Here is a 23,130-nt window from a genome sequence, read left to right on the forward strand (position 1 = left end):
AGTCCAGGATGCTCTGCGGGAAATGATAAGGTAATAGAGAGCAGGTGGAAATAGCTGCTTTTTTGGAGGTTCTGCTTGAATCAACTACTCACATTGTCTTGGTCAAAGTAAGCCCTGTGGTTTAGCTCAGATTCACAGTAGGAGCAATTAGAGTACATATAGGACTAGTAACAAAACTGATTTCACAGACTATCAGGCTTAGGAACATGAATCCCTATGGTCATTGAACAGGTTTACAGAAATCTTTGGAGATTGTTTGTTATGGCATTGTGTGTTGCAGTGATTCAAATTTCAGCTGCAGCTGTATATATTTTATCAACTTAAATCAGGAATGTTCAAATAAATTTTATCACTGCTATTCACATTTTGCTGTATACAATAATAGTAGTGATAATGTCTATAAACAGAATGGTAATAACCATTTTTAGGAGGTACAGAATATATCTAAAGAGATGTAATTTTATAGCCTGGAAGATCTATCCTGGGATGTTAGAGTGTGAAAATTAAATGGAATAGAATTATCGATAATATCATATATTCCACGTTAATGTTGTTGAGTAAACATCTTATCTCTTTAGTGACTTTTTTTAGAAGTAATATGGATAACAAAATTATATGAATCATGATGATTATTTTTTATTTAGAAAAATAAGCAATGATGAACACTTTCTCCTTTGTAAATCCAATTGAATGCATTTTTGGTTTATCGCTCAGAATTTAATTTAGTTTATCACAATTCCTGCAGCACAGAATCTATAATTTCAGACAGCTCTAATATTTCCCTAGCTTCTCTAATTATACAGTGATTTCCCTTTGGAGAGCTCTAATGAGCCATTTTCTCAGGACTGTTGTCTGGCCTATTATAGTCTCTGAACATAAGGTATAGTATCCTGAACATAATATAACTGGTAATCTATTCTCAATTTCTTCTTGAATTTGTGTTATTGTTCAGTTCTTTTCATACTTTCATTATCCATATGCAAAATCATATACTAATTATAATTTTACAAAGGCACAATAAAATGTTTATATTATTCTTAAATAATTACATAGATGTAATAAGTAGTAACAAAAATAAAATCATTTTATTTTTTTCTGTTTATAAGATAAATTATGGTTAAAAATTATAGTTCAGGGGCTGGTGTTGTAGCATAGCAGGTAAAGCTACTACCTCCAACTCCAGCATCCTATATGGGCTTTGGTTTGTGTCCTGGAAGTCCCACTTCCAATCCAGCTCCTTGCTAATTGCCTGGGGAAATCAGGGAGATGGCTCAAGTGGTTGGGCTCCTGCCACCCACATGGACTCAGATGAAGCTCCTGGCTTCTGGCTTCAGCCTGACCCAATCCTGACCATTGTGGTTATCTGGGGAATGAAACAGTGAATGGAAGATCTCTCTCTGTCTCTGTCTCTTTCTCTCTCTGTAACTTTTTCAAATAAGTAGATCCTTGAAAAACATATAGCTCAAAATATTAATGATATTTACTTGAAAGATATTTATTTAATGATATGACTCTCTGAAATTAATTGGGTAATATTCAAGGTTTATAGAACAGTAAAGCATCTACATTTCATTCCTTATTTATGCATTCTCAAGAAATTTGATACAAGATGGGTCCCTAAATATTTAATAATCACTTTTCAAGAAAAAGCATTCTTAATTTGGAGTAAACAAAGCTGAAGCTGTCAACAAGATTATGAATGCAGAGTTGGCGAGAAGTCACCTCGAGCTGACTATGAGCAGGGTCTGTTTGATCTGACTGTCTCATCTCAGGTTCTTCAGAGTCCATGGCTATCTTGTCTCTGTTTCTTCCAGGAATATAGCTGTAGATAGAGCTATTTGTTGTCAATACAAATATTGTCAGGTATTGATAATAAAAAATAACTTATATGAGAATGGACCAGAACTAACATGTATTTAATATAGGGACAACAGTGAACTGGAAAGGTTATCATCCCATAAAAATGGCAAAATATTCTCTCTATAGCAGATTATCTCTTGCATAGATCTGGGATAAATTTTCTGCATAACCACGTATTGCATACTTGTTCCTACAAAGAGACATGCTTTCATTCATAGCTCCTATATGAGATAATATGTGCATCAATTTTAGCATTTTCTGCAGGCAAATATAAACCTACATTAGCCAGATAATTAAGGTTAGTGGATAGCTGATGGAATAGTAAGATATTCAGCACATCTCTCTTCTTTCTTAACTAATTCTTTCTTGTATAATTTTGTTTTTAAATAACATTAAAATATTTACAAATTGCTGATGATTTACAAGATAAAGTAGAAGTCTCAACCTGCCTGGTTCAAAGGTTGAATTTTAAAATAATAGAGCATAGTGAAACAAAAAGTGATGTTAAATGCAAACTCCAGTGGCTGCACCACTTCTGATCCAGCTCACTGCTAATGTACATGGGAAAGCAGAAGAATATGTCCCGGGTACTGGGACCCTGCCATCTTCTTGGGAGACCCAGGTGAATTTCCTGTATCCTGGTTTTGTCCTGGAAAGCCCCAGCTATTGTAGCCATTTGGGGAGAGAAGTAGCCAGTGGGAGATTTCTCTCTCTCCTCTCTTCTCTCTTTCCATAATTCCTTTAAATAAATAAAAAATTTTAAAAATCTTAAAATATAAATTATAGTTATTATATTTAACTTAATATTGATAAAACTGTAGTTCAAAAATGGAATTTACTTGATTTTGTTCACACAGTTTATACAGAGCCAAGCAAAAATTAGGTTTAGACTCTGGTTGAATGCTATTACCATACATCCGTATTTCCTGAACAAAAATATATGGTCCAATATGAGAACACGTTTGCTAATGAAATGGTTTACATGAATCTAATATGCTATTAGGTTTATAATTGATATACCAAACTATATTCAAACCCTCTCTTCTTCATACATCACTGTTAGAATGTGAGATATCAGACCATAAATTGGAAAAAATGTTTCTGAAACATGTATCTATGAAAGGACCTGTCAACTCTGTAAATCTGCCTTTCAAATAAATGAAATAAATCTTCAAAAAAAAGTTTTGATTGAACTGTGAGGGTGAAATAACAGCATAATGAATTATTTATATCTGCGTTATTTTAACTTGCTTCTTAATTATATAATTTCCACTTATGTAATATACTGTAAAAATCAAAATTTCTTCTCAGTAGTTCTGATCTGAAGCTTAACATTTCAGTTCAAAGAAGGGAGAACAAAATCGCAATCAGTATGTTCTATACCTTCAGTTTAACCCAACTTTTGCTCTAACTATGATGCAATAATGACAGTTCACTACTGAGAGGAGTCATTGATAATTATCCCTATACAAAGCACTGCTCTTCTGATCTCACCACCAAACACTAAAGTGGGGTCATTTCTCATAAAAACTATAGCAAGTCATGTCAACAGCAACAGGTCTTTGCTGTGAACAGCAACACATCTAATATTCTGACAATACATACATAGCTCTAACGGATATGTGAGTTCATATGACTTTACTTTTGCTGAATTATTTGCTTCAAAGGACAGTAAATAAGATCAACTATCAACATCAATCCTTCTGAGAAGTCAATTTTATATTCAAATTCAACTGAACATAAATATTCCATACATTCATATTCCAAATCTGCAAATTTCTATTCTAGTTGAGAGATCTTTGTTTTCTCACTCCTTCTTCTCTATTTTAGTATTCTTACTAAAATTCTACCTCCCAATGAGCTGGAGGGTGACACAAAATGAAATAAAAGTAAAGAGAAGGTAGACAATGATATAAACACTCATTAATAATGATTGTACTATCAAATAGTTTTTCTCATGGGAGAAAGCACAAATACAGGCAGAAGAGACAGACTTTAAATATACAAATTTTATATTTCATTATATGTTCATATTTCTAAAAGTAATGAAGAACCAAAGTGACTGCATTTCAAAACAATAAAAAAAGCAGCCTCCGTTTCCCATAACAGACCCGGGTTCTTGTAAAAGCAAGCATTCAGGCATTCCGGAGATACCAAAGCTTACCAGGAACAGCTAGCTTGGTAGACCAAGGACAGCACAGTAGAGACTGCTAAGCAAAGTAACTCCCTGTGCCCAAAGCTTCCGTGCTGTAAGCCCCTGCTGTAACTCCCTGTACCCAAAGCTTCCTTGCTGTATGTAACTCTTTTTTCCTGCTGATGTATCCCTTTTTTCCTTTAAAAACTCTCCCAAACAAAGACCGGGGCCTCACTCCTTCCTCCGCTGCACGGGTTGGTTGGATGGGGTCCCTGTCGTGGCTTGTACTCCCAAATAAACCTTGCTTTTGCAGTTCGGTGTGATTGACTCTCTGGGGGTCTCTGCGAGGATCTAACGATCTGGGCACAACATATTTTTGGTGCCCAAGAGTAAGTTCTAGGACAAATATTTCCTATGTGAGTTTAATTTTTCATAAGAGCAAATTTTGGTATTCATCCAATGTATCTGAAATTAAACAACAAATCCAAATTAAATATTCAATGCCACATTTAGATTGATACATCTTTTGCATCCCAAAGTAATAGTTACCAATAGTAGTCTGACATTTAAAACATCTAAAGAATTACCTCTTCTTTTTTTTTTTTTTTTTTTTTTTTTTTTTTTTCTTCCAGGATTTTGACGCTAACTTCATCTGAAGTATTTTACCTTCAGCATGTAGGACCTTGTTTTTTGGAATATCAATGATTGCCAGGTTTTCTATTTACATACTGAAGTTGCAGGTCTGCTCTGCTGTATCACAGTGCACTTTCTTCTAGCAAGTCTATCCATTGTGTTTCTCCAGAAGAATCTTATTCCACTTCTCAAGGATTTTTGCCTCCTCTTGTAGGGCTTTTTCCTCCTCTTCCAGAGCGCTGTGTTCCTCTCTAAGAGCCTTGTTCTCCTCGCGAAGGGCCTGTTCCTCCTTCCACAGAGCCTGTTCTTCCATCTCTAGTGCTGCACCCTTCTTCATCAGGACCAGTTCCTCCATTTTGATTGCTCTTTTCTGGTGATGCAGGGCCTCGATCTCCTCATGGAGTGATTTTATCTCTTCTTCCAGAGCTTTTGCCTCATTCTCAAAGGCTTTCTCCTGTTCCCTGAGAGCCTTGATCTGAGCACCTAGTGCCCAATTCTGTTGCCAGTAAGAGCTCCTTTCTATGTTCAAGGCACTGATCTTTTCCCGAGATGCATTTTGGCTCTCTAAAATCAAACTTTCAAAGTTCCAGAGTATTTGGTTTTGCTCCCTCAGGAAGTGATTCCTGTCTTGGATTAACTGGTTGTCCATTCGAAAGGCTTTGTTTTCCCCTCGAAGGGCTTTGTTTTCTCCCCAAAGAGACTTGTTTTCCTTTCTAAGAGATTTGTTCTCATCTCTGGATACCTTATTGTTTCTAGAAAGTATAATTCCCATCTCATGAGATTCCTGTTTCAGCTTATTTTGATCTTGAGTACAAGAGAAGAAAGAGGAAAACAAATGCAGTATCTTCTTTTTGTTTATCCATTTTGATTCAGAGGCAGCCATTCTTTAATATTGCTTTAACTGAGCAAAATACACATGTTCTAGATGTGTTGGGCTCAGCCACAGATGAACTGATAATTGTTGCAACATCAGAAGCCTTAGGTATGTTGGCAATGTGTTCATAAAGAAAGGGTTGGTATGTTGACTTGTACAAGGAGCGGTATCACAGGCATCTAAGCAAGGCTCAGTCAGACCCACTGCAGGAAAAAGCAGTGAACATATGGATGGAAGTCAGCAAATTAACAACTAAATCTCAACGTATATAAATTAACAACTAATAACCTTATTCTTTATTAAATTCTGGATTGGTCAATGGTAATGAGTTATTATTTGTCTGAGCAAAGCATTTCAACTAAACTATTAATATTCTACAAGAAATGAATTTTTAAATGTTTTTGATTCTTATAAAGGGAACAGATTTCATGTATTTCGTAGATACAGTTTTAAAAACATAATGATACTTCTTAACCTCTCACCATCCTACCTCACTCCCTTCCTTATTCATTAATTTTTGCAGTGACATGCTTTCAATTTACTTTATAATCACAAGCTTAATCCTCGACTAAATAAAGAATTCAACAAGTAGTAAGTAGAAAGGCCACTGTTGCTCAGGACTATAGATGAGGAATATAAATAATAAATCTGAGAATGTCAATTTCACTCATATACTCATTTTTATTACTCTTTATATTAGTTACCACAAATTAGAGAAAACATGATAGTTGTCTTTTGTGAGTGGTTTATTTCACTAAGTTTAATGGTTTCCAGTTGCATCCATTTTGTTGTTAAAGACAGGATTTCATTCTTTTTTATGGCTAAGTAGTATTTCTTCATGTATATTACCATAATTTCTTTATCCAGTCAGCAGTTGATGGACGTTTGGGTTGACTCCATATCTTAGCTATTGTGAATTGAGCTGCTATAAATATGGGGTTACAGACACATTTTCTATAAATATATATATTGCTGTTGATCTAGAAAATATCATATATTGTATCACAGTTCTAGTAACAGTTAGAAAACTTCTTTAATATTTTATAATATTTACAAAGATTTGTATTTTTTACAGATACTTAAACAGAGAGCAACTTACATTTCTGTGATCTCTGAATTCTCTGCAGGTCTGATGTCTATTAATACCAGAAACAATTAGGCACATTATGTCATCTATAATGTCATTTTGTCTTGACCTGGATTCTCTATGTTGTGTTTGGTTGTTTGCATTTAGCCTGGGCTTCCAGAAAAAAAAATTAAAAAGTAATATTATATTTTATGTTGCATGGAATGAGAAATTCGTATTGAATTTAAATATTAACATTGATTCAAAATTATTTTATAGCAAAATAGCTTATAGTTATGTGCTAGAAATTGACAAATACTAATATACACTATACAATTAAAGATAAAATATTTTAAAGAATTCTATGACCATGGCTCAATAATCAGTATCAGATAAATTTGTCTATTATACCAAGGGTATTGTATGGCAAATATTTACTTCATATCTTATATGAGGTTAATTTTATATACTGCAATCTATATCCATTGATAGAATAGTAACAACAAAGTATTGAATTTTATAATTTTTTCAAAATGTAAACTTTTGTTGAAATATAAAAAAATATTATTTGAACATTGTATAGGTTCTACAAAGTTTTTATTATTATTATTACTAATTTAAGTTGAACTCCTGAAAACAATGTACAATAGTATGAATAGGACAAAACTCTCACCACTCTCACTTGAATAAAGATTTGTCAATATATTAATGTAACTAGATCTAGTAGAGATTTTATACATTGTAGCAAATTTGAAACTATTTTTACTTTTCACACATCTATATATCTCTACCTACCTTTATAAAAATAGTAAAAAAAGACACAATAACATGTAATTACAATTAATCTAAAATTAAGAATGTTTTCATTTTTTTATTCTTAAATTGGTTAAAGTGAGTTATCCAGTAATCTGCATTAACAATTAAAATGAGAAAGTATTTTAGTTAATAGTGCTGGCTCCACTTTTATATTTATGTTTCTGCTTTTATTCTCCTGTGGCCATGGTATTTTAAGATTCCAAAGCCGTTCTAAAAAAGAAAAGGAAAACAATGAACTCTGGGCATTCTGTATTGGAATGCTGAATTGGAATGAAGCTTTGGACATGAACTGAAAGTACCTAGAAAATTTCTGTCATCCTTGGCCTTTTGTATGAACTGAATTTAAAAATTAAAAAACTTTCTCCCAAATAAACTATAGGCCCAAAGAGCTTCATCAGTGGATTCTTCCAAGTATTTTATTTTATTATTTAATTATAATTATTTTTAATGGACAAGAGGCTGGGATTGGTAAGAGGGATTTTAAATTAAAAATAGGGGATGCTGGGTGTGGTTCATTAACAGTGACAAACATTAATAAAGTTATAAGAAATTTAGAAATTCTAATTGTCTACATTATGAGTATAATGTGACTTTTAAAAGATTTAAAAATCTTTAAAAAAAGATTTATTTGAAAAGTAAAATGCCAGATCAAAGGTAGGAGCCTAAAACTCCATCCGGGTCCTCCACATAGGTGGTAGGGGCCCAAATACTTGGGTCATCTTCCATTGCTTTCCCAGATATATTAACAGGGATCTGAATCAGAAGTGGAACAGCCAAGACTAGAACCGTTGCCCAGATAAGATGCTGGCTTCACAGTCAACAGCTTATGTCACAATGTCAGACACTGTGATTTTTTAACACACGTATTCAATGTGAAATTATTATATCAAGCTACTTAACATAGCCAAATATTTTAGAACAAAATAATAATTATATTTCCATGAATCCTTTCAAGTGATAGGAATGGATTGAGCAACTTGTTCTAAAACTGTAGTACCCTGACATCAAAACCTAGTGAAGCATTAAATGAAGGGAAAACTGAGCTAAAACGTCATGAACATAGATACAAATATCTTAACCAAAAGAATAATACACCAATGTACTGATGCATAAAATAAATAATAAATCATCACCAAACTGAGTTTAATTCTTGATTGCTAGATTGAGTTAACACAGGAGAATCAACTGATGTAAGTTAAAATAATAACAATACAAAGGAAAAACTCATTTTATGCCAAGAAACATCTCTGTAGATTCAGAAAAGCTATTTGAAATATCCAACATATTTACATGAATAAAAACCAATAGCAACCCACTAATACCACCAACTTCCTCTTAGTTCACTAGATAGGAACTCTTTTAATTCAATTAAAGAAAAAAACAAAACTCTGTAGAAACATACTAGATGATGAAACACAGATTTCTAAATCAAGTATACTACAGAAACCCAGGACCATCATTTTCACTATTGTGCTGCAGTCTCTTATTGCTACAATTAGCCAAAGTATGAATGTATATAAGGATTGGGGGAAAATAAGGGTCTCACTATTTACAAATGATACTTCAAACATTTAAAATTTTTAAAACATGATACAAATAATTGCCCTGATGGTTGACATCTGCATCCAACATGAGAGTATCTGAACTCAGTACCCTGCTCTGACTCCTGATTCCAGCTGCCTACTAATGCACCCTCTGGAAGGCTGTAGTAATGGCTCAAGTGACTGGATTCCTGCCACTCATCTGGGAGATGCAGATTGCATTCTTGGTTTCAGGCTTCAGTCTGGCCCAAGTCTTTGTGCGCATTTGGTGCAGTACACAAGTGGATGATGAGAGCTTGCTCTGACTGTCTTTTTGTCTGTCTCTCAAATGAGTTAAATCAGTTTCTAAAATTTACAGTTAATTACTAAAATTAAATATGATTAGAAGGTTTATTGGATGTTGGTTCAAGCGAAACTCCAACTATACTAACATATATTGAAAAACTGTTGAAAATAATTTTTTATTGTGAGTTAAACTGAGAGTGAAACAAGTACTCAGAAATAAATGTACACAGTACTCCAATACAGAGAAGTAAAAGCATCGTTGAAAACAATTACAAGGACAGAAATAACAGAGAAAAGACTATACTCATGACTAGAAGATTCAGTACTAGAAACATATTACATCTTCATATTTATTTATGTTTTCCATGGGTTCCCACAAAAAAGTAACTGCAGAGGCGTTTGTGGGTATATGTGTGTACATGTGCCAGAGTAAATTGAAATTTTAATCCTAAAATTTCTGTTGGAATGCAAATATTCAAGAGCAACCATGAAATATGGAAACATTAACATTTGAACAAACTATAATCAAACAAATTTTATAGTATTTTTGCAACGATAGATAAGAAACCAATAGATCAGCATAGAAAGCTCAGAAGCAGACCCGCGTTTGCAGACAGCTATTACTTTGGCCGACCCTGATCAATCTTAAAAACACAGAATCCAAGGGAGATACATTTAATGTGATTTCATTTAAACAAAATGCAAAATCATATAATAATCTTTGCCCATCATGTCAGACAGAGATTTCTTCTGAGAGACAGGGATGAGTTAATCACAGGATCATTGTAGTGTTCAACTTTTAGTTTTATATGAGGATTTCATCAATTTTTAGAAATTTTTCATAATTTTATAGCAGTATTCATGATTTGTATTATTTTCTTTTTTTAAAAGATTTATTTATTTATTTGAAAGTCAGAGTTACACAGAGAAAGGAGAGTCAGAGAAGTCTTCCATCCAATGGTTCACTCCCCAGATGGCCGCAATGGCCAGACTGCACCGATCCAAGCCAGGAGCCAGGAGCCAGGAGCCAGGAGCCAGGAGCCAGGAGCCAGGAGCCAGGAGTTTCTTCTGGGTCTCCCACGTGGGTGCAGGTGCCCAAGCACTTGGGCCACCTACTTCTTTCCTAGGCCATAGCAGAAAGCTGAATTGGAAACAGAGGAGCCGGGTCTCGAACTGGCGTCCATATGGGATGCCAGAGCTTCAGGCCAGGGCATTAACCCTCTGTGCCACAGCTCTGGCCCCAGATTTGTATTATTTTCTATATATCTAGTTTCTATATATCTATTTTCTATATATCTAGAAGAATGTGTTCATATGTATATTACCGTGTTTCTATATTTATTACTTTTTGTAGAAGTCTGCTACTTAATAACAAAGTTATCTTAGACAAGTTAATGCCTTACTCCTCTCTCAGTTTCATTAGCAATAGGTAGTATCTAATCATGTCCTTATGAGAATACAAAGAATTTGGGGCCAGTGCTGTGGCAAAGTAGTAAAAGCTGCCATCTGCAGTACCAGTATCCCATATGGGTGCCGGTTCATGTCCTGGCTGCTCCACTTTTGATTCAGATCTCTGCTATGGTCTGGGAAAGCAGCAGAAGATTGCTCAAGTCCTTAGGCCCCTGAACCCATGTGGGAGACCTGGAAGAAGCTCCTGGCTCCTGGCTCCTGGCTTCAGATCAGCTCAGTTCTGGCTGTTGTGGCCATTTGGAACCAGTGGATGGAAGATCCACCCCCCCCCCCCGCCGCCTCTGCCTCTCTGTAACTCTGTCTTTCAAATAAATAAATAAATATTTTTAAAAAAAGAATACAAAGAATGAAAGTAGTAAAGAATGTAGAAGTTTGTGAGCCATATTAAGTATGTACCTTACTACTACTATCATTATCAGTAATTTTTACATTCATTTTCATCACAATTTAGTTGCTTATAGTGAACAAAACTTCCTAGAATGTCTTTCCATCTATAGTAAATGGCAGCAGCAACCTTGTTCCAGTACCTAATTTCATGTAATTCACTGTATTTTAATAATTTTTGAAAAGTTCCTGGTCAAATTAATATTTCCATTATTATCAAATATGTTATGTCATATCTTTTCAGTTAACTCACTTGCAAGATGGCCTTGTTTTTGGTATCTTCTGAATGAACTAAATAGAAGAAAGGTAGGCAAAAAATCCCGATACCTTTTCTGTTTATTGTTTAATGATTGGAAGATGCAGACTAGATAAAAGGAATTGTCATATATAATAACATCATTTTAAATTTCCAACCATGAATTTATAGATGAATTATATGGTTTCAGAATTTTAATGTATTTCAGCAAGCTGGTGTCCTATTCTGTACTGTATTATAACAGTGTTTGCATAATTGCAGGATATTGGGTAGAGTAGTGAAGATGTTTAAAATCATACCTCATGTGGCTGGCTGGCATTGTGGCATAGCAGGTAAAGCCCCCACCTCTGATGCCATCATCCTGGCTGGGTCCCAGAGGTTCTACTTTTGGTACATCTCTCTGCTGGTGGCTGGGGGTGGGGGCTGCAAGTTTTGGGTGGAAGATTTGTGACTAGCTTGAAGATGTGGTCCAACAGGATGTCATGGTGAAGAGAGGTGGGAGCACGTGTCAGAGCAAACCTTGTGACAGCTTAAATCCTGCACAAGACATTCTGCTAAAGCCTGAGGGGTCCACAGGCACTTAGCTCAACTGATGGCCTCAGCCCTCACTCTTTTAATCCACATTCTACTACTGTAGGGACCTGGGGCATTGATCTTGTCTTAGCTACTTTCTGCTGACAGAGGGTCATTGTCCTGGGGACCATTTAGGGTACAGAATGTTGAGGGTGGTGGTCATAGCCATCAGGTTGCTTTGGTCTGAAGGGTTCATCCCTGGAAGAGCCAGGATCTCTCCATGGTGCCTATTTTAGGCACCCATGGTAAAGACAGGGTTCCAGCAGGAGGTGGCCTCTCAAGGAGGATCCAGGGCCAGCTTGCAGAAACTGCTTCCATCCAAGGTTTCACATGCATGACCATCTAGAATTTTATTGTCCCAAGCCTGGAGAAAATGAATCTAACAGATTAAACATACAGACCCTAGAACAAAGGACGGAGCCATTGTTAGAGGACCTAAGATAGGTGCTGTCTATATCCTAAGGAAGTTTTCCCATCAAGAGGCAAACAGAAACTGACAAGAGGGACTTTTTAATAATCAGGTGGGTGTTAAGGTCTGGCCAGGTATATGAGGCCCAGATCTATCTATCCCTCCACATGGAGTGCTGGAAGAGACATCATAAGGAAGGGGAAGGGACCCTGTTGACTTTCATTACCTAGCTGGCCTGGGCAGAGGGCTGGCCTGAATAAGTTAGTATCAAATAGGTGGCATCTCTAAAAGGAAATTTACAGCTCTACCTGCAATGTTACTGACCCAAGGCTGTTTCCCTTTGGAAGCTGGGCAGAGTGAAGGAATTTTCAGCTTAGAGGGGGCCAACAGGGTCTGCAGTGCTGACCTGGGAGTCCTTCAACCCCAGGGCAGTTTTGTTTCCAGTGGCCCAGTTCTTGGCAGAGCTGACAGGACTCTTCAGAGGCGGACTTTGTCATGACTGCTGTCTCTCTGAAGCCCCGGCTTTCCACATAGAAAGCAAATGCCATTTGAGGTGGACTGGCCTTACTGGGCCTCCCTGATGGCAGGTCACTGTGTAAAGCTGTTATTAATTGGCCTGCCACCTATTCTTAAATTGTTCCTGTTGCCTAGCTCACTCCTCTTCCTCCTGGACTCTGCAGAAATAGACCACTGAATAGGCCTTTAGGATGTCAGCCAAGGTGGGTGCTCAATCCCATCCCTAACCTTTGGTTGCCTGAACTAGAAATTTGTGGTCACTGGCATGTTCTGACAATGTTCCTCCTGTGAAATAAGATGATGCCCATGAGGAGAGCTGTTTTCTTCCAAATAAACCCAAACATAAAGACCACCTTATCCAAACTGTCTATAAATTTTGAAGTAATGGGTAAGACTTTGTATCTCTCCCTTAGTTTGGTTTGAAAAGGGAAGTTTTGCCTGTTTACTGTGCCCATGACAAAATAAAACTATCTGTAAAATCATATCATAATGAAAGCTTTTATTTAGGACGTGCTATTTGTCCTTTTATGTGTGATCAGGCTATCTGGATTTTTATATGTGGCCAGGCACTATTACAGAAAAATATAAGCTATCCGTTTATAAGGCCTGAAGATCAAACAGTAATTCCTATGGAAAGTCCTTCAAAATAGGATTGGTTTCTCATCTTGAAGAGCATATAGGCTTCTCAGATTGCTCACTGTCAATATCAAGTGAAAACTTAGCAAGCAATTTTAACTGCAAAAAACAACTTATGAAAACACTTGCTGAAAGTCCAATGCCTTTAATAAATTTTAAGTGTACATGTAGTTGGAAATATTTTTGAATATTTAACACAAGTGTAACTTGTTTGACAAGTAAACCTGAGCACAAACATGTCAATGACTTAAAAAAATGTGGTTTCTTTTTACCAACAAGTTTAAAACTTCTGATACAGAGATTTATTTAGGTCACATGAACCAAAAATTCCTTTGGGTTACCTTAGAAGTTTAATGGGCAATCTTTTATCTAAAAGCCTATTAAAACAGAATTCTTAATAAATTTCCCCTTAGACATACAATATGTACACATGTATAACATGTAACATACCTTACAGACTAGAACAATAAAACAGTTTCAATAGCAACTTCCATCCGCTGATTCACTTCCCAGATGGCTGCAATGGCTGGAGCTGCGCCAATCCCGAAGCCAGGAGCCAGGAGTTTACTCCAGGTCTTGGGACTTGGGCCATCTTCCAATGCTTTCCCGGGCCATAGCAGAGAGCTAGGTCGGAAATGGAGCAGCCAGGACTCGAACCGGTGCCCAAATGGGATGCCGGCACTGCAGGCAGCGGCTTTACCCGCTAAACCACAGTGCCAGCCCCCAATAGCAACTTCTTAAAATCTTTAACTGTTTTTTAAATTATCAATTGATTAGAATTACTTCCTGTTTTTAGTAACCTGAATTAATCATGCATTTTTTTTTTAGTTGAAACCTGTAGTCTATTATTGGCTTTATCTGCTTACAGAACTGTCCCAAATTATTGAATACAATAAAAGTCAAGGGAGAAGAAGTCCTTTGGAAACTAAGACTATACATTTAAACAGAACCAACGAAGTTTTAATTTCCATGAGCAACATATCTGATTTTTAGTTTTTGGAGGATAACACAAAACTGTAGATGGCAGAAGACATTGTTAAAATTGTAAAACTCATTAACCAACAAAAAAGGCACTTGCTTACTCCATACAGTATTTTAGAAAGCACCTGTAAGATTTCATAAAACATTTATTCCTTAGGCCTCTGGGCCTTTTTCATTGAGATAACTATCATGACTGATAACATAACAACATCATTAGACTTTTGTAATTTTGGACATTTGTATCAGCAGCATTTTATGTTATCATGACTTAAAATTTAGCCTCACTTCACATCTTGACAGTACATTTTATATAATACAAATAGCCTAATTAGTTGGTGTTCGGAACTTCGAATTTTTGAATGCCTGTCAAAGATCTCAGGAAGGCACATAAAATCTGGTAAGCAAGATTCCTTAACACCATGACACAATATAGATCAGATGTGGTCATTATTACAAAGTGGTCACTAAAATGCTTTAGAATGAATATACATTCAAACAAACCAGAAGACTCAGCTGTTTTTAAACAATCAGAACTTACATAGAGACGCAGGATGTAAAGATTTCCTCAATAAGACACAAAACTGATGTCTCTTTGGTCTGTCATGAAAATGGGAAAAAAAAAAACTTTAAATATGAGTTAACACATGGAATCAACCCATGACTTGGAACAATTTTCAGAGTCAGAAATAGGGAAGAGAAGAGAGCTTACTGGAGCTGGCTAGAAAACTGACAGTCACTAATTAAACAGGAACTATGTGGTGTGTAAAGTAAACTACAGTCATCAGAAGATGAACCACCTTAGGAATGACAAGTCCACAATTCCAGAAATACATAAGAAGAACAGAAAGATGTCTTCAAGTCTTATTTTTTAAATCATAAATATCTGCATTTTTGTCAAGTTTTTTTGAGCTGCCAAGACTAACTAGCCCAGGAGAAGTAAAGGACAAGTAGATATCAAGTATGATACTGTTAGACATTCCCAAACAGTATTATTATAGTCTGAATTGTGCTACCTAAAATTCGTATGCTGCTCTCCTGACTCCCAGTAATTCAGAACGTGACTCTATACTGGAGACAGGATCTCTAGAGATGGTGTTAAGGCAAGACGGGATCACACGAGTGGCCTTAATCAATTATAAATGGAGTTCTTTAGAAAGAGGAAATGTGAATACAGTCAGGCACACGAGGGAAACCTGTGAAGATACAGAAAGAAGATGTGTAAGTCAAGGAGAGAGTCCTCAGAAGATCTGACCCTATTGATACCTAGATCTTAGACATCAAGTCTCTGGAACTGTGAAACAATTATTTTCCTTCCATTTGAACCAGTAGAAAACAAATAGAAGCAACAGTCTTTTCCGCTCAACTTTTGAAGTTGAGTCCTGTGAAATTGGACTTACTAGCAAGACAGTAGCCATCGGTAGGTTGATGATGGTGCTCCCCTACTTCCTTCTTGCATGACTTTCTAATTCCCATTTCTCCTTCGAGTCTTGGATTTCTGAAATTCATTTCTGTAATCACTTTGGGCTCTTGATAGGCACTGCACATTCACTACTCTTCTAAGTATGTATTTTGAATTTTGTAGCACAGTGACTAGTTCTGCTGCTGCCTCATAAGGAAATATTTATATTTAAGAAAGCCGCCTCTTAGGTATGAACCTTTCCCACATGAAATTAATAAATTCATGTGGTTCTTTGCACTAGCCAGAAATCTCAGAGCATATCCATTTGTTGTTTCTCTCTTGACTGGGGATATATAAAAGATTTGGAGCAGCTCACCTCGCTCTACTCATAGAGTCTCGACATTAACAATTTAAGGCAGGAATCTTCCTGTTGCTCTGCAGTACACGTAGAATTCAGCTCCCACAAGATGTAACGGCAACGAATGCTGACAAGGAATGTAAAGGAGTAAGCTGTTCTTTTGCCTAAAACTGAACCTTTACTTCATCTATGCTTGTTAGGTTTGCTTAGGAAATGCTGGAGTTGTGAAGTAAGCAGTGAAATTATGCATGCTAATACCATCTGTATCAATTGATGTACAGGTGTTGGTTGGCAGGGTCACAAGTCATCCAGCCTTTGCAGAAGGGAATATCAAAGTCTCCATGCCTTTGACTTCCTCAGCCCTGAGCAGCTAGCTTCTGCTTATCAGACCTCAGATTCTGTTGACTGTTAAACTCCACCTGATTTATCTTACAGAGAACTCCGGCACCTCAAGTGGCCCTTTGTGATCATTTTCTGTGGTTCAACTAACTACCAAGCCTGGAGATGCCCTGAACTTCTGAGAATGTGGGCATATTTTCATGAGGTGATTCCTTTGCTTAAGTCCCTACAGTCACTGCAAAATTGATTTAAATGTCTTTCACAGGCCTTAGGAGTAAAAAGTCAAAGGCTCAACTGTAAAAAATATCACTTGGAAAACATAAGCTTCTTCCAAAATACCCTGACCACAAACTAAAATCCAAGCTTCAGCATCATTTAGTTGCTTCCCTAAATTACCATTTTCATCTTATGATTGAGAATATCTAACCAGTACACCAAAGTTTAAGGTTTATGAAATTAACTGCTCTAAACTGAGGGAGTTATGAGGTCTTGAATAACATGCACTATTTCGCTATCAGGAAATCAGTTGATGGTAATAATGTGTGGTAATCAATTAAGGATAAGAAGAGTGGAGTGAATTCAGGCAAATTTGAGATAATCACTCCACCTTGCAAAGGCAGAATAAGTAAAATGTAGAGGTCAGAACATAGAGTGAGAACTTTCAAATGGATGTGAGAAAGAAATATCTCACTTCCTCCCAGGAGATAGCAAGTGAATAGAAACCCCCTTGGGGAAGGAGGTGGGAGTTTGGGTGCCAGCGTGCTGATGGAATGACATTCTGGAACAGGTAGGAGAGGCTCCTGCTCACTAAGAATAGGAGAGCAATGATAAGCAATGTAGTCCGGAGAGGTTTAGGGCAATAACTAGAAAATCAGGTAATTTGGAACTAAGATTAAGTTTCTAGATCAGAAAACAACTATCTTTCATTTTGTCACTTCTGAGTGAAAAATGTCAACAACAGCTTTGGTTGTGGAGATCAGTAGATAAATGTTTCAAATTAAATAGCACTTTCAACCCTAAACGTTCTACTTGTCTTAAAAAATGACAACCAAAACCAATAATAATCAAAAACACATTTTACTTACCTTCAGAGAATATTTCCTAAAGTTAATGGAAACAAAATACAATCAGAGCAATGGTTGTTAGAGTGACTATCTAATTACTTTATAGAAAATTACCTTTATTTCTTAAAACAGTGTGAGGTTGCCAAACCCACTCCTGTTGCAACGAGGAGCCTCATGCTATTTGGCTTCTGGGCTCCATCTGTAGTTGTGTGCATCTGTTTTCATCCTCCTCAAACTCCTCTCAGAAGGAGCACAGAGAATCTGCAATTCATGTCAGGGCACTCAGCCAGATTAGATACTGCCAAATATCAACATCAGGTTTTGTGAAAAGAATTAAGTTACTTAAGCCTTCTCTGTAGCATAGCAATGGTATCCTTGGATGAAAGGTTATGCAGTTTGAATCTCTATTTCTACCCTGCTGAGAAAAGATAATTTGGAAGTGTGAGTGTGAGATTATGATGTGATTTGGACATTTTACGGTGACCTAACCTTTTCAAATTCTACTGCTACTGGGTTTGCTTTTGTTGGCAATGGGTTTTGTTTGCTTGTTTTTGCAACTTTTTCTGTAGTGTTGCACCATAAATTGGAGGATAGTGTATGAATAACACCACATATTATATATTTTAATTTTTTAAAAACTTAAAAAATTGAGTTTTTTTGAGAGACAGAAGGATATAGAAAAGATTCCATCTACTGTTTTATTTTCCAAATTCACACAATAGCTAGGAATGTGCTTGCCAAAAGTCACCATTTGGGTATCCCGTGTGAGTGTCATAAACTCAAAAACTTGAATGATCATTGCTTCTCCCAATAGTCTTCATTGCAGATAGCTGTCATCAGGATCCAGAGCCAGGTATGGAGATCAAACACTCTGAAGGGGATACAGACATTTTCACTTCTAGGCCAATACCCCACCCCCACATTTTTCATTCTTACTAGTCCTGTGCTTCTATGTACTTCAAATTCATTATCATGTATAGCACAAGTGATGCTATGTTGTGTTTTCCTTTATCAGCACTCTGGTTGTTTTCTTCTCAACAAGTGATTTGAAATTTATTCAAGATAAAAGAAATTCAAATCTCAAGAATGTAAACAAAAAGAAATCTGAAGGACCAGATATTTAACAGGACATTTAATTAATATTTTCAATATTATGCTTTCTCTTTTTTAAAAAGATTTTATTTATTTTTTTGACATGTAGAGTTACAGACAGTGAGACAGAGAGAGCCAGAGACAGAGAGAAAGGTCTTTCTTCCATTGGTTCATTCCCCAAATGGCCGCTATAGCCGTAGCTGAGCCGATCTGAAGCCAGGAGCCAGGTGCTTCTTCCTGGTCTTCCATTCGGGTGCAGGGGCCCAAGCACTTGGGTCGTCTTCTACTGCTTTCCCAGGCAACAGCAGAGAGCTGGATTGGAAGAGGAGCAGCCAGGACTAGAACCTGTGCCCATATGGGGTGCCGGGGCGGCAGGAGGAGGATTAACCAAGTGAGCCACGGGGCCAGCCCCGAAAATATAGATTTAAATATAAAAGTAAATATAGCTTTGAAATTAAAAAATGTTTTTATGACTTATGCAAGTCTCTTAGTTCCAAAGAATGGACAAAATTCCCAAGTTTTGACTATAGATTTTGACTCTGCTGTTTCTGAGTTCTTACATACTGGATGGATGTTAGCGAAGGGAGACTTAGAATGTTTAGGAGAAGTTTTCCAAGCTACATTGTGGGAGAGAGATTTATTTTTCCCTTTGACCATTAAGTAGAATTTGTTGATATCTCCCCAACACATGACCATTGTATATATGAATATATAGGAATCCATAGTATTTCCCAGAAAAGTATATTGACAGCTGAAGATGAAATAGGATCAGAAAACAGGTATGTAGGCATTTTATAACTCAAGTGGCTTAAACATTAATTAGAAAAAAAGACACATAAAAACTATATTTTATCAGAGTGAAGATAACATCAATATAAATAAATAAATTAATTAAAATTAATATGAAACAGCTGGCTTAGTTAATTTTGTCATTACTTAAACCATTAACTACATTTATATGTGGTATCGGATAAGATAGCTGGCTAAGCAGGAAGTCGCAAACCACAAGGCCCTGCTCAGTGTAGTTCTATTCCATTTGTCTGTCAGAACACCCTGTCTCAGGGTGGTGCTATGGTGTAGCAGGTTAAGCCACCCTCTGTAGCACTGGCATCCCAAATGAGTGCTGGTGCCTGGTTCCTGGCTCTGGCCTGGCTCAGCTCTAGCCATTGTAGTCATTTGAGGATGGAAGATCTCTTTCTCCCCAGTGGATGGAAGATTTCTCTCTCTGTGTCTATCCCTCTATCTCTCTGTGACTCCGCGTTCTAATAAATAAATCTTAAATATAAAAAATAAGCTTCTCACAGGATACCTTATTTTCATTCAGAACCTGGGAAGAAGTCTCCATGTAATCAGGTATATTGAGTTCCACTTGGATTTTATGGAGGCATCAAAATTCTCCCAAGTGATCACATTACTTTATAAAAGGAGGTGCAAGGCAAGTGGAGACCAACTAAAGGAGACACTGAGCTGCCTCTCTCTACTCTTCCCCCCAGCTCTTTTCTCCCATGCTCAGCTATGCCCACATGTTTGTTTGCTTTCTTACTATTTAAATAAACTTTATCACTTTGTGTGCCATATATATGGCTGTATTTAAAATGCTCTTATTAAACTCTACTTCTACATCATGTGTGTAGAATCATGTGTGTATTTTGTTTTTCCTTTACATACAGTGATAGCTACTACATTCATGCCCAATTTCTTATATTTCAAGAAATTTTCTAAATTTGGGGGAATAGCAGCATAGTCCTCTTTCATTTGAGAACAACTTACCCTAAAGCCATGTAGAGCAATCACGAGAAACAGCTCTTGAGACCTGTCTGAGGTGTGTCCAGACACAGCTATTACTTTTATCCACCAGGTAAATTTGACTTGAGCAATGTATACACACACACACACACACACATACATATGTAAGGTCTATTTTTTCGTTGACATCTGGAGCAAGCTTGTGCAACCCTTTGTGAAAAGTTTAAGGATCAAAGACAAAAAGGCACGGAAGAAGATAAAGAAGAGATAAACCACTAACTCACAGCCAATGTAGATTTATTTAGGAATAAACCTGAGAGGGGCTCACTACCAGAGGGTAAAGAGGGCCTGCTCCTTTACAGTCTTGGGGCTTATATAGACTGGGGTGGTGGGCTATAAGGTAATGGTACTTCTGGGGCTGTGGGCAGGGTTGTGCTGATTGAGGAAGAATCCAGGCGGTTGGGATCTGTTCTCAGTCACTTAGGCAAGAGACAAAAATAGGTCTCAGGCATTTGTCCTTGACTCATCTCCTTGTTAATAATTTATAAACTTCTTATCTATACCCAGATATGTCCTTCTTAAAAATAACTAAGAACATTCTTTCAGTATAACCTGTCTTTAAAAATGCCTTCAAAAAAAAAAAAAAAAAACCCATCATCTTCAATGTTTGAAACATTCAACTCTACTTAAAGCCTAAATAATGACTTTGTGGGCTAAACCAAAATATGTTTACTATGATAAATGGAAACTTACTGTCATGTAATACATACAGTCTGACTAGAATAATGTTAAGTTAGCTAGGTTGACATTAGCCTATGTATGCATGAGGGGAAAAAGGAAAATGGGAATTTTTGTGTGGATAGATGAAGAAAGAAATGAAGTAGCAATCCTTAGTAGCAGATGAAAATGACTTATCTAAAATATTGCTCTTATGCATCCACCTTGTTGGGTGGATCTTCTGTGTGGTTGGATGAGGGAAGAAATGTGGAGCAAACCAGCATTAACATATTTAGAATCTTGTCACTATTCAGTAACCTAGTTAGGTGGTCTCAGTCATCTCCTTTGGAGTACCAAGGCAATATGAAATTGTGGGAGGAATTGTAGCAATTCCACACCCAGGCAACCCTCCACACAGTCATATCCCAGAAACGGATGGAAAGGAAAAACTGAGGGCTTATACTCAAATCCTTAAAAACTCCACTCTGAAAGAGCTCTCTCTTTTCTGAGGTGCCTATCTGGTCTGTCAGGTGTATTTCCTTTCATTAAATTTTAATTCAGTATTCACTTGCCTTCTATGTCCATACTTCATCTGTTTCATACTTCATTGTCCATAAGACAATGGACTTGTGTAGCTAGGAGCTGCTACCCACTCCTGCTTCAACAGGTCCACTTGAGATACTTCACAATGTTGTGGGCTAGGTTGGGGTCTACATCCCTATACCAGACTCTTGCCTCTTACTTGAAGAAGTATTATAAGTACAGGGACAAATACAACATACAAAGTGACCAAGTTTATTAAAAGGTGAAGAAATCACACACACACGTGGACTAGGCCAAGTTCAGGAATAGAATGGGCCATGAAGGGAAAAGATGAGAGAGAGATTTCAGTACCCTGCTTCCTCGGAGACCACCTGAAGAGACAGCAAGCCTATGGACTTGGAAAGGTGAATGGTTACATGGTACAGCCCCCAGGTCAGGGAAGGTGAATCCCGGGGAAGGGGTCATTTGATTGACAGGTGGGCAGATAGGATTACATGGGGTGAAGAAGTGTGGCTTCCAGCTCATTGCCCTAATCTAGCTACCTGTCTCATTCCATATCACCAAGATAGCTAAAAGTCATAATTTGAGGGATTAGATGGGCTAATAGGCATTAGGCAAGGTCATTGGTGGATTGAGAAAAGGGCAAGCCCCTTTCAAAGTGGACAAAATGTAAAAGCTTGCTTCTCCCCAGAAGCTGCACCACTTTGAGTATCTAGATTTATCATAACAGAAGGACAAAATTACCTATCCCATCCTCCTGGTGGTTTTTTGTTTTATCATGAGCAGGCTAGACAGGATTACAATTCTGGTCCACTGTTGGTTTTTGTCTCCACTCTCTGATTGATTGTTAACTGTTATTCTCTTCCTCCCCCAAATTGTGCTTGAAAGATCCCACCTTGACAAGTTTCCTGGATTTTTCCTCCCTTGGAGCCCTCCTGATGCTGAACTTTCTGACTTAGCTTCACTCACTGTCCCTATCTGTGCCTCCGTCATTTCCTGATAACAGTTGGGCTTGTGTCATCTAGGCCTACATCATTCATATTCCTCATAGAATAAGGCTTGCATGACCTTTTTACAGAGCCCCTTTATTTCAAAACATTAATCAGCATTCTCAAATAATATGTAATTGATATCATTGTAAAGGCTTTTAAACAAGTAAAAGGGTCAGTGTAAGATATCTTATCATTTTATTAGCTAATCTATCAAAGAATTAGAAGTTTTGAGATCATAGCATGGGTTTCTCTCAAAGTCTCAGTCAAAAGAAAAGACAAAGATTTTTAGATAAATTCTTACACACATTTCTCATTCTAAGTCATTTCCCTTCTACAAATTCATAAACTAAAAGATCAGTTTTACTTTTATCTTGACCTGGTCCCTTGTCTCCATTAATATTTATTGATGGGCAATTGAACCAATTGGTTCTGCAAGGTGCTTTGAA

The 23,130-nt window shown here is 36.9% G+C and overlaps 1 protein-coding gene across 1 annotated transcript; it reads right to left on the reverse strand.

Moving 5' to 3' along the window:
- Nucleotides 1-4,775: 4,775 nt before the first annotated feature.
- LOC100338740 (uncharacterized) lies at nt 4,776-5,510 on the reverse strand. Its single transcript, XM_089303299.1, has one exon. It carries the CDS (start codon nt 5,508-5,510, stop codon nt 4,776-4,778), a length of 735 nt encoding a protein of 244 aa, XP_089159425.1.
- Between the last annotated feature and the right edge of the window lie 17,620 nt (nt 5,511-23,130).

The sequence above is a fragment of the Oryctolagus cuniculus genome, chromosome 9 (genome assembly GCF_051225735.1).
Source record: "Oryctolagus cuniculus isolate XC-2025 breed Fujian yellow rabbit chromosome 9, ASM5122573v1, whole genome shotgun sequence".
Lineage (NCBI taxonomy): Eukaryota > Metazoa > Chordata > Mammalia > Lagomorpha > Leporidae > Oryctolagus > Oryctolagus cuniculus.

Coding starts and splice junctions, on each gene's coding strand:
- LOC100338740 (XM_089303299.1), bottom strand. CDS start 5,510: ATGGCTGCCTCTGAATCAAAATGGATAAACAAAAAGAAGATACTGCAT.